Here is a 16,636-nt window from a genome sequence, read left to right as displayed (position 1 = left end):
CCAGCTTTAGTATATATGTTGCCAAAGGGAATAGCAGTTTAATCAGTTTGCATGTAGTTGTCCAGTTTTCCCAGTACCATGTGTTAAAAAGACTATCTTTTCTCCATTGTATATTCTTGTTATACGTTAATAGGCTACACTGACATGATTTTGTTTCTGGACTCCCTATTCTCTTCCATTGATCTATGTATTTGTTTTGGTGCCAATACCATAATGTTTTGATTACTATAGCATTGTAGCATATCAAAATCTGAGAATGTGATACCTCCAGGTTTGTTCTTCTTTCTCAAGATTACTTTTGTTATTTGGGGTCTTTGGGGGTTTTATACAAATTTTAGTATTATTTGTTCTAGTTCTGTGAAAAATGCTATTGGTATTTTGATAGATATTACATCGAATATGTAGATTGCTTTGAGTCATTTGGACATTTTAACAATATTAATTCTTTCAATCCCTGAGCACCGTATATCTTTCCATTTGTCTTTGTTGTCTTCAATTTCTTTCATCAGTGTTTTATAGTTTTCAGAGTATAGATCATTCATTCATCTCCTTGGCTAACTTTATTCTTAGGAATTTTATTCTTTTGTTTGCAATGTAAATGAGATTGCTTTCTTATTTTCTCTTTCTGCTGCTTCATATTTAGTGTATAGAAAGTCAACAGATTTCTGGGTATAATTATGTTTCTTGCTACTTTACTGAATTCATTTATTACTTCTAATAGTTTTTTTGGTGGAGTCTTCAGAGTTTTATGAATAGTATTCTGTCATCTACAAATAGTAACAGTTTAACTTCTTCGTGAACATGAATGTATTTTATTTCTTTTTGTTGTCTGACTGCTATGGCTAGGACTTCCAATACAATGTTGAATAAAAGTGGTAAGATTGGACTTCCTTATCTTTTTCCTAATCTTAAAGCTAAATCTTTCAGTTTTTCACCATTGAGTATGGTGTTAGCTGTGGATTTTTTTATTTATGGGCATTGTTATGTTGAGGTATATTCTAAACCTATTTTATTAAGAGGATTGAACTAACGGAAAATTGTTTTGTGAAAAGTATTTGTTGTTACTTTTTAATGAAAAGTTTTGTTGTTACTTATATATGGGCTTTTAAATTGGGTCTATCCAAAATGGTCCTTTGTACTGAATGGTTCATTACATGTATTTAAACTACATGATAAAAATTTAAAAAATCCCAGGGGCACCTGGGTGGCTCAGTCAGTTAATTGTCTGACTCTTGATTTTGGTTCAGGTCACGATCTCAGGGTCCTGAGATCAAGCCTGTGTCAGCTTCTGTGCTCAGTGGGGAGTCTGCTTGAAAGCCTTTCCCTATACCCCTCCCCACCAAAATAAATAAATCTTTTTAAAATTTTTTAATTTATTCTTTGTAGCCTGAGTTATTGAGTTTATTTCTCTGTATTAATATATTCTTTTAGACAGTAGCTAAATCTCATCCTTACTTGGTTACGAAGGCATGTACAGGACCTTGTTTCCATGAATAATTATATTTTTCTGTAGCATAGTCCTACATGTGTTGAGAAGTAAGAGACATTTGTCCCAATCAATACTTATGGGATTAAAAATAGAACCAATTTAAGACACCATTGTATATTTGGTATCAATTTTTTTATTTTAGTTTTAAACAATGTAAGGCAAAGACCTATTTAATGTTTTAAATCCCAACGAGTTTAATTTTTTGCTTTGAATTTCTGTATGAAAAAAAATTACATGAAAGTCCCCAAAATCAAATAAAGTGAAAGCAATACGAATCTATATAAAATGTAAAAAAACAAAACAAAAACAAAAACAAAACAAAACAAAAAAACATGTAACAATAGGGATTTTTGTTGAATCAGTAGATGTCAGATTCAGGCAGGGAAAATGATACTATCTAGGTGGGAAAGGGCCAGAAAAGTTGGCATGAGGAGTCAGCTACAGTAATTAGGAGGATTTTTAAAGAATTTTTCTTCAAGAAATGTTGGACAATCGCATGAGAAGAACTGGTTGGCTCCACCAGTTCTTGTCTACAAGGAGAATGGGTAATGATTTCACAAGAAGTCAGTACACAATTTCCAATTTATTACCACATTAGTTTGTTATATTTTGCTTTGAACAGGAAATATCACTTGATTGGCTGTCAAACGAAAGCCAAACCCTGTTTCAACACTTTTCACCCCAAAGCAAAGGACTCTTTTGGTCTTTTTTTTTTTTTTTGAGTTTTCCTGTTTCAATTACTCCTTCCTCATCTGAAAAATAGCATGGTTGAACTAGATGACTGCTGTTAATTTAAAAATCCCAAGGTTCTGTAACATCGCTTAACTATCAAATGAAATCTTAGATCCTTGTTTCATGTCCCCAGCCTAAAAATAACAGCCTTAGAGGTTATAAGGAGACATATATTTTATTTGCTTTTCAGCTTTAAAAGTCAGTGTCTTCTCAAGAGAAGAAAATTTTCTAACTGAACATTAGGTCAACAAAATGAGTTGATCTGATAACAATCTAATAGCAATCCTAAGGGCCCTTAATTGAGAGTAAATTAAATTCATGAAAGCATGGCTTCTGCCAGGGGCCTTTGTGCTTTGTCATTTGCTCAGCAGTCCTCCCAAGAAGAAATGAAGAGACTATATCCATTCTTCTAAATTATCTATTTTCAAATAAAGTATTTACTTTAGTGACTCTATCTAATAGCACTGTTGTGGGGTGAGGTGGGGACCTTTCCAGATTCCTTCCTATCTGATAATGAATCATTACAGCTAAGTATAAAGTTATTAATATAGTTTCTGCTAAATGAGAGGCATCTGTATAATATTCAGATACTAGATACTATCACACATTTGTCATCCGTGAGATATTTATCTCTTATTAATCTATTTTCAAAGATGTGTAATGTAATTAGCTATAACCTTTAAAGAGAGAATTTACTCCCTTATTTAAAAAAAAAGCAAAAAATGGCAAAAATATGACCATCATTAACAGGCCTTAAGAACAAAGGTATTGTTTGTATTAATATAATATTAATGTAATTCATTCCTAAATATAGACAGGAACATAATTATAGCCACCATTCAATATATAATGTCTAAAATTGTATAAATAAATGAGCATTGGTAAGCCAATACCAATATAATAGCCATAAATCTCATTTTCACTTTTATTATAGTTGAAAATTATATTTAATGTTTTAAAAGGTAAATCACATCATTAATTTTTCAGAATATTTTTACAAGAATATATTCATAAAAACTTTGGATTTATAAGGATGTAGAAAAATTATCTGTCCACAGGGTTTAATAATTTATTAAATCATATGAAATCACTTGTTTGCTTCATTCATGGAGCTATTCTGTCAATTTTTTTTGCCATCTTACTCAACTTAACTAAAAAATCTTTTAAACATATATATTTTTTCAGATGTATTTTAATTAAAAAAAAAGAAGTTACTGTATTGGAACTTTGTCTTATATGATAATTACTTTATTTTAAAACATCCTTTTACTTCTTAATTGTTACACAATATTCCAAATTCAAAACAACTCCTCTGTCCTTTCTTACCCTCTTTTTTCCTTCTTTATCCCTTCTTTCTTTCATCTCTCCTTCTACAAATATTTATTGAGTGCCTAATATATGCCAATTACTATGTTGAATATTCAGACAAGTGGAAATTATAGAAAAATAATTATAGCCAATTTAACAAGAGCTATAATAAGATGGAAAATATATTCCAAACACTTGAACATAACATTGTCATTACATGGCATTTGTTTTTTGTAAACGATCTGTTTCTGCCACAAGATTTTAATATAACTAGAGCTGGAACCCTATCTTGTTCTCCTATAAATCATTTCCCCCACTTATCTCACAGCACTCAGCACATTACTTTATGCATAATGGGCCTCCAGTAAATGTTTTTTAAATAGAATATACTTACAACAGTAGATACATAAAATATGGAGGCTTTCTTTAAAATAATAACTTTAAAAATATTTTTAGATGTTTATGGTCCAGAATTAGAAGCCGAACAAGTAAAGAATAAAACTTAAGTCATCTACATTCTCACTTCCAAGCAATAACAATCACATGTATACGTTGATGCATTTCTTTCTGGTCTTTTGCTTTATGTATTTGGAAAATAACTATACATACATGTTTCCATACAATTTTCATTCTAATTTTTTCACTTTGTATATTATGAACATTTTCCACATGGTAAATAATCATAAATATTAGTCAGTTTAATGGCTGCCTCATATTTTATCATAAGATTTTATGATTTAAACATTACATGATTATTGGACAATTACTTATTTACAGTAGTTTGTAATTATGAATAATTGTACAGCCACAGAGTGTCCAGGATACACAAATTTTGTTCACTCTCACTGATTATTTTTCTAAGGACTATACTTGAAAAAATAACCACATATAGAGAAGAATACTTGGATATTCATTAATTACGTTGTAAATTATTTTTTGTTCTAGCTGAAGTTTTAAAAAAATTTAGAGTATTACCCATTGTTAAAAGAAATTGTCTTTTTTTAAGAAAACTATTTTTACATTTTCTAGAATATTAATACTCAGGCAAATTATTTTAAGTTAACGAATAGCTATTTTCCACTGCATTTCCTATCATGTCTCACACATAAGTGGTTGTAAATGCTTTTTGAATAAGTAAATAAATAGAAGAGATAGAATGGAACAGAATAAATGGGACAATATAGAAGAGCTTAATAAGCAAAATAAGTTAATCAGAAAAGGACGATTATCATATGATCTCTCTGATACGAGAAATTTGAAAGGCAGGGCAGGGGTTCATGGGGGGAAGGGAGGGAAAAAATGAAACAAGATGGGACCAGGGAGGGAGACAAACTGAGGGCTGCTGGAGCTGGGGTGAGGGGAGGAATAGGGTGTCTGGGTTATGGACATTGGGGAGATTATGTGCTATGGTGAGTGCTGTGAATTGCGTAAGACTGAGGATTCACAGACCTGTACCCCTGAAGCAAATAATACATTATATGTTAATAAAAATAAATTAATTAAAATAATAAATGAATTATGTTAGTAACTATTCTTATTTGAATACATTAGTAGAATTTTAAGTCTTTTTTTTTCATAAGATTTTAAAGATTCCCCCTAAAAAATTCTCTATGAACAAACTTTCAAATCAAACTATTTTGAAGCTTGTTCCAGTTATCTGTTGCTGCTCCAAAACTTAGTGGCTTAAAACATCCATCTCTTATTTGCCCTCATGATTTTAGCAGATGACAGGCACAGTCAGGTAATTGGGATCTCCCATGTACATGAGTCCCTTGGTGGCTGAAGCTAGAGTTACTTGAAGGTGTCATCACTCACATGTCTGGTGCCTAGGCTGGGATGCCTGTGATAGCTAGGATCTAGTTGGACCTAGCTTTCTCCGCAAGCTTCTCTAAATGAATAGCTTGGGCTTTCTTACAGATGGTGGCTTCTGTTTAATTAGATTTCTAACTAAGCATAAGCATTTCCACATAAGCATTCAAAAAACCTGGGATAAAACTGTAAAACTTCTTTTGATGTCCCCTCAAAAGTCATGCAGTGTCACTTTTACCATTGTCTTTTGGGACAGCTTGTGACAGGCCAGTACAGATTCAAGGAAATGAAAGAACAGGTTCTACTTTTCAAGGAGGGAATGGCCTGCATGTACAGGGAGGAAATAGTGATAGAGTCCACCTACACACAGACTGCCACGAAGTCCTAAATGCTTTCTTCAAATGTCATCTTTATCTCTACCACATAATTTAAATGTGTCTTTCCTTAGCACACAATTTTCTCCCTTTCATTCCTTCAATTAAAACTACTTTCTAGCTTAACAATGAAAGGAGGAAGGATTTGTTTACTCCTTGCTTCTTTGGGCAAATCAGACTTTACAACCAGATTCAAATTCAAATCTTAGCTGTTCCATTCACTAGCAGAATTACTTGGGCAAGAAATGTCTCCTCAGAAAAATGGATTCTCTGACACCTACTGCCTACTGTAACACCTAACATATAATAAGGTTATTAACTTATTTATTATTTATTGACTAACCAATCTCTGAGATTCCATTATATCCTCTATGAAATAGGGAGATCAACCTCACAGTGACATAGAAATAAATGAACAACTTATTGTTTGCAAAATACTAAATACAGGACCTTAATACAGTAAAGTGAGGATATGCTATTAGTAATATTATTATGGTTAATATTCTCATCATCACTTAGGTTATTGCCATTATAGTTACTCTTTATATTTGTGTCACCACAGTCTAACAACTCAGGCATCTTCTTCAGCTCCTGGATCTCGTTTATTTACTTCACCTCATCCTTAGCCACTGTCTTAATGCTTTAAACATTCATACTAATGACAAATTAAACATATTCTTCCATAAGTCCTTGACCTTGTCAACTTTAATAATCATATTCCCCATTTCACTCCAAATAAACACAAATTATCACTTAAAAGTACCCTACACTTAAATCACAAATTGCAATTTTCTCTTTACATGTTGCAATTCTTGTATCTTCCCATCACACTTTCCTTGATTCCTTATTTTATTCTCGTCTATCAGCACCTTTCTGGTTTTACTTGACTCCCTAGTCAACCTTGACACCATGGCCATTCACACCATTGGCATCTTTGATGATAAGTCAAACCAAATTTAAAAATTCTTAAATCTGAATGGGCTCAATTGATAAAAATGTTCACTTCTCCTTTCCTAAAAATACCATTGGCTTCATGAGGCTTTTAAAATTATTTCTCCATCTCCTTGCTCCTTCCTTGTTAAAATTCTCTACCCAGAGGTCTTTACCAACTGCCTCCATTTCTCCAGCCTTCCACCATTTCTTAGCTCCTTATAGTCTAGCTCAGCCCCTTATGATCAGACTTTGCAATTACCACATTTGACTTAGCAAAGTTAGACTAGAAAGCCAGGACCAGAGCCAGAGAAAGTAGTTAATTTAGTCCATTCAGATTTAAGAATTTATAAATTTGGTTTCAGTTTGTAGCAAAGATGCAAATGGTGTGAATGACAATGGTATCAAGGTGGATTAAGGAGTCAAGTGAAGCCAGAATGATGCTGGTAGGACTAATTCAGAAACAACTTAAAATACTGAAGAGGGTTTTTTGTTTGTTTCCATTGAAAAAAAAAAGCATCTTTGCACCCTGAATGGTCTATATTAGAGAATAGAAGAATGTTAATAAGAAAATTGACATGCTTTCCAGCCTCTAAAATGTGAACACTCTACATATCTTTGACTGCTATTAGATATCACTATTTTAAGGGTTATAATACAAAGGTATATTTCTTCATCAGATCACAGTTGCTTTTTAAAGCTAGAGTCTACATGCTCATAGATTATTGCTATTCTATACCAGTTTTTCATAAGCATAAGGAAAATAATATCTGATTTACCACTCTCCCATGCACACCAAAAACCATCATTGTCATCATCATCATCATCATCAAAATCACACTTTCTTTTAGCTCCCCACAAAATTTTTCCATGCCTCACTTCTAGAATATACCCTTCCTTGGCCTGAACTATCATTATTTCAGAGCTCTTCATATTTCCCTCGTTAAAGTTTAAGCTACTTGATAGTCACATCACAGTATTTGTACATTGAAGATTTTCTGAAAATAAAAATTAAACCCATAACCTAGAGCTTTTTAGTAATGATGGGATCTTCTTTTTGTAACTGATACCATTGTTTATCACTCTCTATTGTTGCTGCTGTAAACTATGGTTGATGTCAACAGTCATAGTTGATATTGACATTCATATTCTTGTGTGTGTTTCTGATTATTTCTTTTTCTTTTACTATAAAATATAATGCTGATTTGTAGTTGCCTCCAAGCACAAAGTTTTAGAAAAAAATCAAATCTATAATTAAGTTACCAGCAGAAATCATGGAAACTGCCTTGCACCCCATCTCTTTCTACTGTCAATTTCCATCACTAAATATGTATTTCACTAAGATGATTAGATAGTTTGATGGGATCTTTATTGGAAATGCAATTTCTTATGGCTCCTCATCATGGCTTGTATTTAACTTTATCCATTCCCTTTCTCCTATAGGTCCCCCAGGCCCACCAGGCATAGTGATTGTTGAGGAAATCACAGAAAGCACAGCCACACTGTCCTGGAGCCCAGCGGCTGACAACCACAGCCCAATCTCCTCCTACAACCTGCAGGCTCGAAGCCCATTCTCCCTGGGCTGGCAAAGAGTAAAAACAAGTAAGAAGCTCTAATGCAACATCAGAGGCAACCAGAACACCTTTCTGTGTCATGAGCTATATTTGCTAGCAATCTCAGTAGGATCACTTTGGATTCTGGAAACTTTGTTATTTATTACAATATTAACCACTGTTTACCTCTTTTTATAAAGATATTTTTCTTTCTGGGTGTCTGGGTGGCTCAGTAAATTAAGTGTCCCACTCTTGATTTCAGGTTCAGATCATAATCTCAGGGTCTGAGATAGAGCCTTCCGTGGCTCCCTGCTGGGTGTGGAGCCTGCCTAAGATTCTCTCTCTCATTACTTCATACCCCACCATGTGCTCACACTGTCTCAAAAAAAAAAAAAAAAAAAAAAAGCTATCTTGCTTTCTTCTCTAAATTCCTAGGAAGAGATCACATCATTTATATTTGTTTGTTTATTGAAATAACTTTAGGCTCAATGGGAAGTTGCAAAAATAGTACAAAAATCTCCTGTGGACTTATTCCTCATCTCTCCCTAATTATAATATTTTATGTAACAGTGGTTCAATTATCAAATCAGAAAATTGACACTGATATAATGCTATTAACTGATTTATAAACTATATTCAGACTTCACCAGTTTTTATATGCAATTTTAATATGTTATTCCATAAAATTTTATGAAATTTTATTGCATAGACTCAAGTAACCACCAAGATAATCAGGTACAGAATTTTTCCATTACTCCACTTCCTTGTGCTGCCTATTTATAGTCATACATTTGTTTAATTTGTAAAAAGAAGATTTAACACGTTATATTATGTAAAACAATGCAATGCAGCATTTTGATGTCTACTTCTAAGATGTCTACTTGATGGCTATTAGACACCTATTTAACATGTTGGTATTTAAAATTATGTAATATCTGGAGGAGGAGTCAAGAAGGCGGAGAAGTAACAGGCTGAGACTACTTCAGGTAGCAGGAGATCAGCCAGATAGCTTATCTAAAGATTGCAAACACCCACAAATCCAATGGGAGATCGAAGAGAAGAAGAACAGCAATTCTAGAAACAGAAAATCAACCACTTTCTGAAAGGTAGGACTGGCGGAGAAGTGAATCCAAAGCCACGGGAAGATAGACTGCAGGGGGAGGGGCCGGCTCCCGGCAAGCGGCGGAGCAACGGAGCACAAAATCAGGATATTTAAAAGTCTGTTCCGCTGAGGGACATCACTCCAGAAGCTAAACCAGGGTGAAACCCACACGGGGTCAGCATGGCCTCAGGTCCCGCAGGGTCACAGAAGGATCTGGGGTGTCTGAGTGTCACAGAGCTTATAGGTATTAGAACGGGGAAGCCGGCTACAGAGACAGAGCCAAGGAGTGAGCTCTCAGCTAGGGGTTACATTGAACTGGTCGCAGGCTGGGTGAGCTCGGAGCGCAACAGGAGGCCAGGGAGATGGGAGTAATTGGGTGCTATTCTCTGAGGGCACACTGAGGAGTGGGGCCCTGAGCTCTCAGCTCCTCCGCACCAGAGAATGGGAGGCCGCCATTTTCATTCCCGTCCTCCAGAACTCTACAGAAAACATTCAGGGAACAAAAGCTCCTGAAAGCAACCCTGAAGTGATTACTCAGCCCAACCCCTGGTAAGGTGGTTCAATTCTGCCTGGGACAAAGACACTTGAGAATCACTACAACAGGCCCCTCCCCCAGAAGATCAAAAAGAAATCCAGCCAGGACCAAGTTCACCTACCAAGGAGTACAGGTTCAATACCAAGGAGAGCAGCGGAATTACAGAGGAGGAGAAAGCAAAGCACGGAACTCATGGCTTTCTCCCCAAGTTTCTTCAGTATTCCAGATAATTTAATTTTTTTCTTTTTCATTTTTTTTCTTCTTCTGCTAATTTTTTTTAACTTTTACCCTTTTCTTTTTTAAGGTTTTTTAACTAGTTTATCTAATATATATTTTTTTCCCTTTTTTTCTTTTTTATATTTTTTCTTTATTCATTCTCTTTCTTTAATTGTTTCCTTTTTTCCTCTGAACCTCTTTTTATCCCCTTTCTCCCCACCGATTTAGGATCTCTTCTGAGTTGGTTAAAGCATATTTTCCTGGTGTCTTTGCCACCCTTTTAGTATTTTACTTGCTCCTTCATATACTCTTATCTGGACAAAATGACAAGGCGAAAAATTCAACACAAAAAAAAAAGAACAAGAGGCAGTACCAAAGGCTAGGGACCTAATCAATACAGACATTGGTAATATGTCAGATCTAGAGTTCAGAATGACGATTCTCAAGGTTCTAGCCAGGCTTGAAAAAGGCATGGGAAGATATTAGAGAAACCCTCTCAGGAGATATAAAAGCCCTTTCTGGAGAAATAAAAGAACTAAAATCTAACCAAGTTGAAATCAAAAACGGTATTAATGAGGTGCAATCAAAAATGGAGGCTCTCACTGCTAGGATAAATGAGGCAGGAGAAAGACTTAGCGATATAGAAGACCAAATGACAGAGAATAAAGAAGCTGAGCAAAAGAGGGACAAACAGCTACTGGACCATGAGGGGAGAATTCGAGAGATAAGTGACACCATAAGACGAAACAACATTAGAATAATTGGGATTCCAGAAGAAGAAGAAAGAGAGAGGGGAGCAGAAGGTATATTGGAGAGAATTATTGGAGAGAATTTCCCTAATATGACAAAGGGAACAAGCATCAAAATCCAGAAGGCTCAGAGAACGCCCCTCAAAATCAACAAGAATAGGTCCACACCCCGTCACCTAATAGTAAAATTTACAAGTCTTAGCAACAAAGAGAAAACCCTGAAAGCAGCCCGGGAAAAGAAGTCTGTAACATACAATGGTAAAAAATGTTAGATTGGCAGCAGACTTATCCACAGAGACCTGGCAGGCCACAAAGAGCTGGCATGATATATTCAGAGCACTAAATGAGAAAAACATGCAGCCAAGAATACTATATCCAGCTAAGCTATCATTGAAAATAGAAGGAGAGATAAAAAGCTTCCAGGACAAACAAAACTGACAGAATTTGCAAACACCAAACCAGCTCTACAGGAAATATTGAAAGGGGTCCTCTAAGCAAAAAGACACGCTAAAAGTAGAAGATCAGAAAGAAACAGAGACAATATACAGTAACAGTCACCTTACAGGCAATACAATGGCACTAAATTTTATCTCTCAATAGTTACTCTGAATGTTAATGGGCTAAATGCCCCAATCAAAAGACACAGGGTATCAAAACCCATCTATATGTTGCCTACAAGAAACTCATTTTAAACCCGAAGACACCTCCAGATTTAAAGATGGGGGTGGTGGAAAACAATTTACCATGCTAATGGACATCAGAAGAAAGCAGGGGTGGCAATCCTTATATCAGATCAATTAGATTTTAAGCCAAAGACTATAATAAGAGATGAGGAAGGACATTATATCAGACTCAAAGGAACTGTCCAACAAGAAGATCTAACAATTTTAAATATCTATGCCCCTAACGTGGGAGCAGCCAACTATATAAACCAATTAATAAAAATCAAAGAAACACATCGACAATAATACAATAATAGTAGGGGACTTTAACACTCCCTTCACTGAAATGGACAGATCATCCAAGCAAAAGATCAACAAGGAAATAAAGGCCTTCAGTGACACACTGGACCAGATGGACATCACAGATATATTCAGAACATTTCATCCCATAGCAATAGAATACACATTCTTCTCTAGTGCACATGGAACATTCTCCAGAATAGATCAAATCCTTGGTCCTAAATCAGGTCTCAACTGGTATCAAAAGACTGGGATCATTCCCTGCATATTTTCAGACCACAATGCTCTGAAGCTAAAACTCAATCACAAGAGGAAACTTGAAAAGAACCCAAATACATGGAGACTAAACAGCATCCTTCTAAAGAATGAATGGGTCAACCAGGAAATTAAAGAAAAATTAAAAAATTCATGGAAACAAATGATAATGAAAACACAACAGTTCAAAATCAGTGGGAAACAACAAAGGCAGACCTGAGAGGAAAATATATAGTGGTACAAGCCTTTCTCAAAAAACAAGAAAGGTCTCAAGTACACAACCTAACCCTACACCTAAAGGAGCTGGAGAAAGAACAAGAAAGAAACCCTAAACCCAGCAGGAGAAGAGAAATAATAAAGATCAGAGCAGAAATCAAAGAAACCAAAAAAACAATAGAACAAATCAACAAAACTAGGAGCTGGTTCTTTGAAAGAATTAATAAGATTGATAAACCCCTGGCCAGACTTATCAAAAAGAAGAGAGAAAAGACCCAAATAAATAAAGTAATAAATGAAAGAGGAGAGATCACAACTAACACCAAAGAAATACAGACAATTATAAGAACATACTATGAGCAACTCTACGCCAACAAATTTGACAATTTGGAAGAAATGGATGCATTCCTAGAGACATATAAACTACCACAACTGAACCAGGAAGAAATAGAAAGCCTGAACAGACCCATAACCAGTAAGGAGATTGGAACAGTCATCAAAAATCTCCGAACAAACAAAAGCCCAGGGCCGGATGGCTTCCTGGGGGATTCTACCAAACTTTTAAAGAGGAACTAATTCCTATTCTCCTGAAACCGGTCCCAAAAAATAGAAATGGAAGGAAAACTTCCAAACTCATTTTATGAGGCCAGCATCACATTGATCCCAAAACCAGACAAGGATCCCATCAAAAAAGAGAACTACAGACCAATATCTTTAATGAACACAGATGCAAAAATTCTCACCAAAATACTAGCCAATAGGATCCAATAGTACATTAAAAGGATTATTCACCGTGACCAAGTGGGATTTATTCCAGGGCTGCAAGGTTGGTTCAACATCTGCAAATCAATCAATGTGATACAACACATTAATAAAAGAAAGAACAAGAACCATATGATACTTTCAATAGATGCTGAAAAAGCATTTGACAAAGTACAGCATCCCTTCCTGATCAAAACTCTTCAAAGTGTAGGGATAGAGGGCACATACCTCAATATCATCAAAGCCATCTATGAAAAACCCACCGCAAATATCATTCTCAATGGAGAAAAACTGAAAGCTTTTCCGCTAAGGTCAGGAACACGGCAGGGATGTCCGTTATCACCACTGCTATTCAACATAGTACTAGAAGTCCTAGCCTCAGCAATCAGACAACAAAAGGAAATTAAAGGCATCCAAATCGGCAAAGAAGGAGTCAAACTATCACTCTTCGCAGATGATGTGATACTATATGTGGAAAACCCAAAAGACTCCACTCCAAAACTGCTAGAGCTTGTACAGGAATTCAGTAAAGTGTCAGGATATAAAATCAATGCACAAAAATCAGTTGCATTTCTCTACACCAACAACAAGACAGAAGAAAGAGAAATTAAGGAGTCAATCCCATTTACAATTGCACCCAAAACTATAAGATACCTAGGAATAAACCTAACCAAAGAGGCTAAGAATCTATACACGGAAAACTATAAAGTACTCATGAAAGAAATTGAGGAAGACACAAAGAAATGGAAAAATGTTCCATGCTCCTGGATTGGAAGAACAAATATTGTGAAAATGTCTGTGCTACCTAAAGCAATCTACACATTTAATGCAATTCCTATCAAAGTACCATCCATTTTTTTCAAAGAAATGGAACAAATAATCCTAAAATTTATATGGAACCAGAAAAGACCTGGAATAGCCAAAGGAATATTGAAAAAGAAAGCCAAAGTCGGTGGCATCACAATTCCGGACTTCAAGCTCTATTACAAAGCTGTCGTCATCAAGACAGCATGGTATTGGCACAAAAACAGACACATAGATCAATGGAACAGAATAGAGAGCCCAGAAATAGACCCTCAACTCTATGGTCAACTAATCTTGGACAAAGCAGGAAAGAATGTCCAATGGAAAAAAGACAACCTCTTCAATAAATGGTATTGGGAAAATTGGACAGCCACATGCAGAAAAATGAAGTTGGACCATTTCCTTTACACCACACATGAAAATACACTCAAAATGGATGAAGGACCTCAATGTGAGAAAGGGTTCCATCAAAATCCTTGAGGAGAACACAGGCAGCAACCTCTTCGACCTCAACCACAGCAACATCTTCCTAGGAACATCGCCAAAGGCAACGGAAGCAAGGGCAAAAATGAACTATTGGGATTTCATCAAGATCAAAAGCTTTTGCACAGCAAAGGAAACAGTTAACAAAACCAAAAGACAACTGACAGAACGGGAGAAGATATTTGCAAATGACGTATCAGATAAAGGGCTAGTGTCCAAAATCTATAAAGAGTTTAGCAAACTGAACACCCAAAGAACAAATAATCCAATCAAGAAATGGGCAGAAGACATGAACAGACATTTCTGCAAAGAAGACATCCAGATGGCCAACAGACACATGAAAAAGTGCTCCATATCACTCGGCATCAGGGAAATACAAATCAAAACCACAATGAGATATCACCTCACACCAGTCAGAATGGCTAAAATTAACAAGTCAGGAAATGACAGATGCTGGCGAGGATGCGGAGAAAGGGGAACCCTCCTACACTGCTGGTGGGAATGCAAACTGGTGCAACCACTCTGGAAAACAGCATGGAGGTTCCTCAAAAAGTTGAAAATAGAGCTACCCCATGACCCAGCAATTGCACTACTGGGTATTTACCCTAAATATACAAACGTAGTGATCTGAAGGGACACATGCACCCGAATGTTTATAGCAGCAATGTCTACAATAGCCAAACTATGGAAAGAACCTAGATGTCCATCAACAGACAAATGGATAAAGAAGAGGTGGTATATATACACAATGGAATACTATTCAGCCATCAAAAGAAATGAAATCTTGCCATTTGCAACAATGTGGATGGAACTAGAGGGTATCATGCTTAGCGAAGTAAGTCAATCGGAGAAAGACAACTGTCATATGATCTCCCTGCTATGAGGAAGTGGAGATGCAACATGGGGGGTTAAGGGGGTAGGAGAAGAATAAATAAAACTAGATGGGATTGGGAGGGAGACAAACCATAAGTGACTCTTAATCTCACAAAACAAACTGAGGGTGGCTGGGGGGAAGGGGGTTGGGAGAGGGTATGTGCTAAGGTGAGTGCTGTGAAGTGTGTAAACCTGGCGATTCACAGACCTGACCCCTGGGGATAAAAATATATTATATGTTTATAAAAAATAAAGAAATTAAAAAAATAAATAAATAAAAATAACCTAGAATGGAAAAAGAGTGTATGCGTGGAAATATAGATGAAACAATCTGAAAATATGCAAAAATAAATAAATAAATAAATAATTAAAAAACAAAACTATGTAATATCTACAAAGTGTAATCTTCAGAAGCAATTGTCCATCCTAAGGATTTGCTATTTTGTTTTATTTTCTATCTAAATATAAAACTGATTTATTTGTTTAGAAGGGAAATATGAAATCAGTAAAATTTCTGAGTGCAGTAATCATGAACCTCATTAAACATAATGTTATAGAAGTGGAATTGTCTATTTTGCTGCTTAAATAAATGAAATTTAAACAAATTTATTTTTGTGTAAAATTTTACAATTTGAGTAACAGGAATTATATTCATCTGCATGCAAAATACAATTTAGTTTTTTAAAATATTAGGTTCCTATTAATTTATAAAATTTATTTTGATTATCACTAAAGTGTCCTATTTGTGTATACATATTAATTTGTAATATGATTAATTGTGGGTGTTAGTCTCACTTCTAGCTCCATGTTAACCTTGTGATTCCTCTGCAGATCCAAGATATTGGGGGAATCTCTAACTTGAATAGATAATTCTGGAATGATCACAAAGTCAAGTCACACAAACAGGCTTATGTAAGAATACTTACAACCTCTGCCCCAATGCTTTTATCTTTTCCTTTGTGTGACAGCCCAAACCTCTTGCTTTGTAGCCAGGAAATGGATTGACTTTTTTTTTCGGCATCAGGGAAATACAAATCAAAACCACAATGAGATATCACCTCACAAGATATCACCTTGGTGTTGTGCACTCACCAAGCCCATTTTCCTGCCTGCAGCTATGCCCACTCTTGCCACTCTGCCCAAAATTCTTGGGACATTTTCCTTGTGGGCACATTGCAGTACATACACGTGTGTTCTTCACTCATCCCATGACCATGTTCTTGGCCTTCTTACCATAACACATGGCATGGCAATCCAGAACATCTAATCTTCATCCTATTACAACCATAGTTTCCTAGTTACTCTTATATCTTGATTTCTCACGTCTTGATTCACCTGTTTCTACCTTTTATTTTTTGATATATAGAAAGATAAATGTGTATGTATGTGTGTGTGTGTATACACACACACACACACACGTCAACTGTAGGAATTTTTGGCACAAGGAAAAATGAAAGAGAGAGTGTGTGTGTGTGTGTGGCTTA

The 16,636-nt window shown here is 35.5% G+C and overlaps 1 protein-coding gene across 1 annotated transcript in view; it reads left to right on the top strand.

The window, feature by feature from the left end:
* The window catches only part of LOC111154359 (contactin 5), a 560,291-nt gene that overhangs the window by 451,052 nt on the left and 92,603 nt on the right, over positions 1-16,636 (top strand). The window contains exon 15 of the mRNA XM_022513913.1: positions 8,086-8,244. Within this exon, the coding sequence (XP_022369621.1) occupies positions 8,086-8,244 (159 nt within the window). The remainder of the gene's footprint in view (positions 1-8,085; positions 8,245-16,636) is intronic.

This window comes from Enhydra lutris, unplaced genomic scaffold (genome assembly GCF_002288905.1).
Source record: "Enhydra lutris kenyoni isolate GAN:26980312 unplaced genomic scaffold, ASM228890v2 scaffoldscaffold37, whole genome shotgun sequence".
NCBI classification, from domain to species: domain Eukaryota; kingdom Metazoa; phylum Chordata; class Mammalia; order Carnivora; family Mustelidae; genus Enhydra; species Enhydra lutris.
The sequence above is the reverse complement of the archived record's forward strand: the minus strand, read 5'-3'. Positions and strand labels throughout refer to the sequence as shown.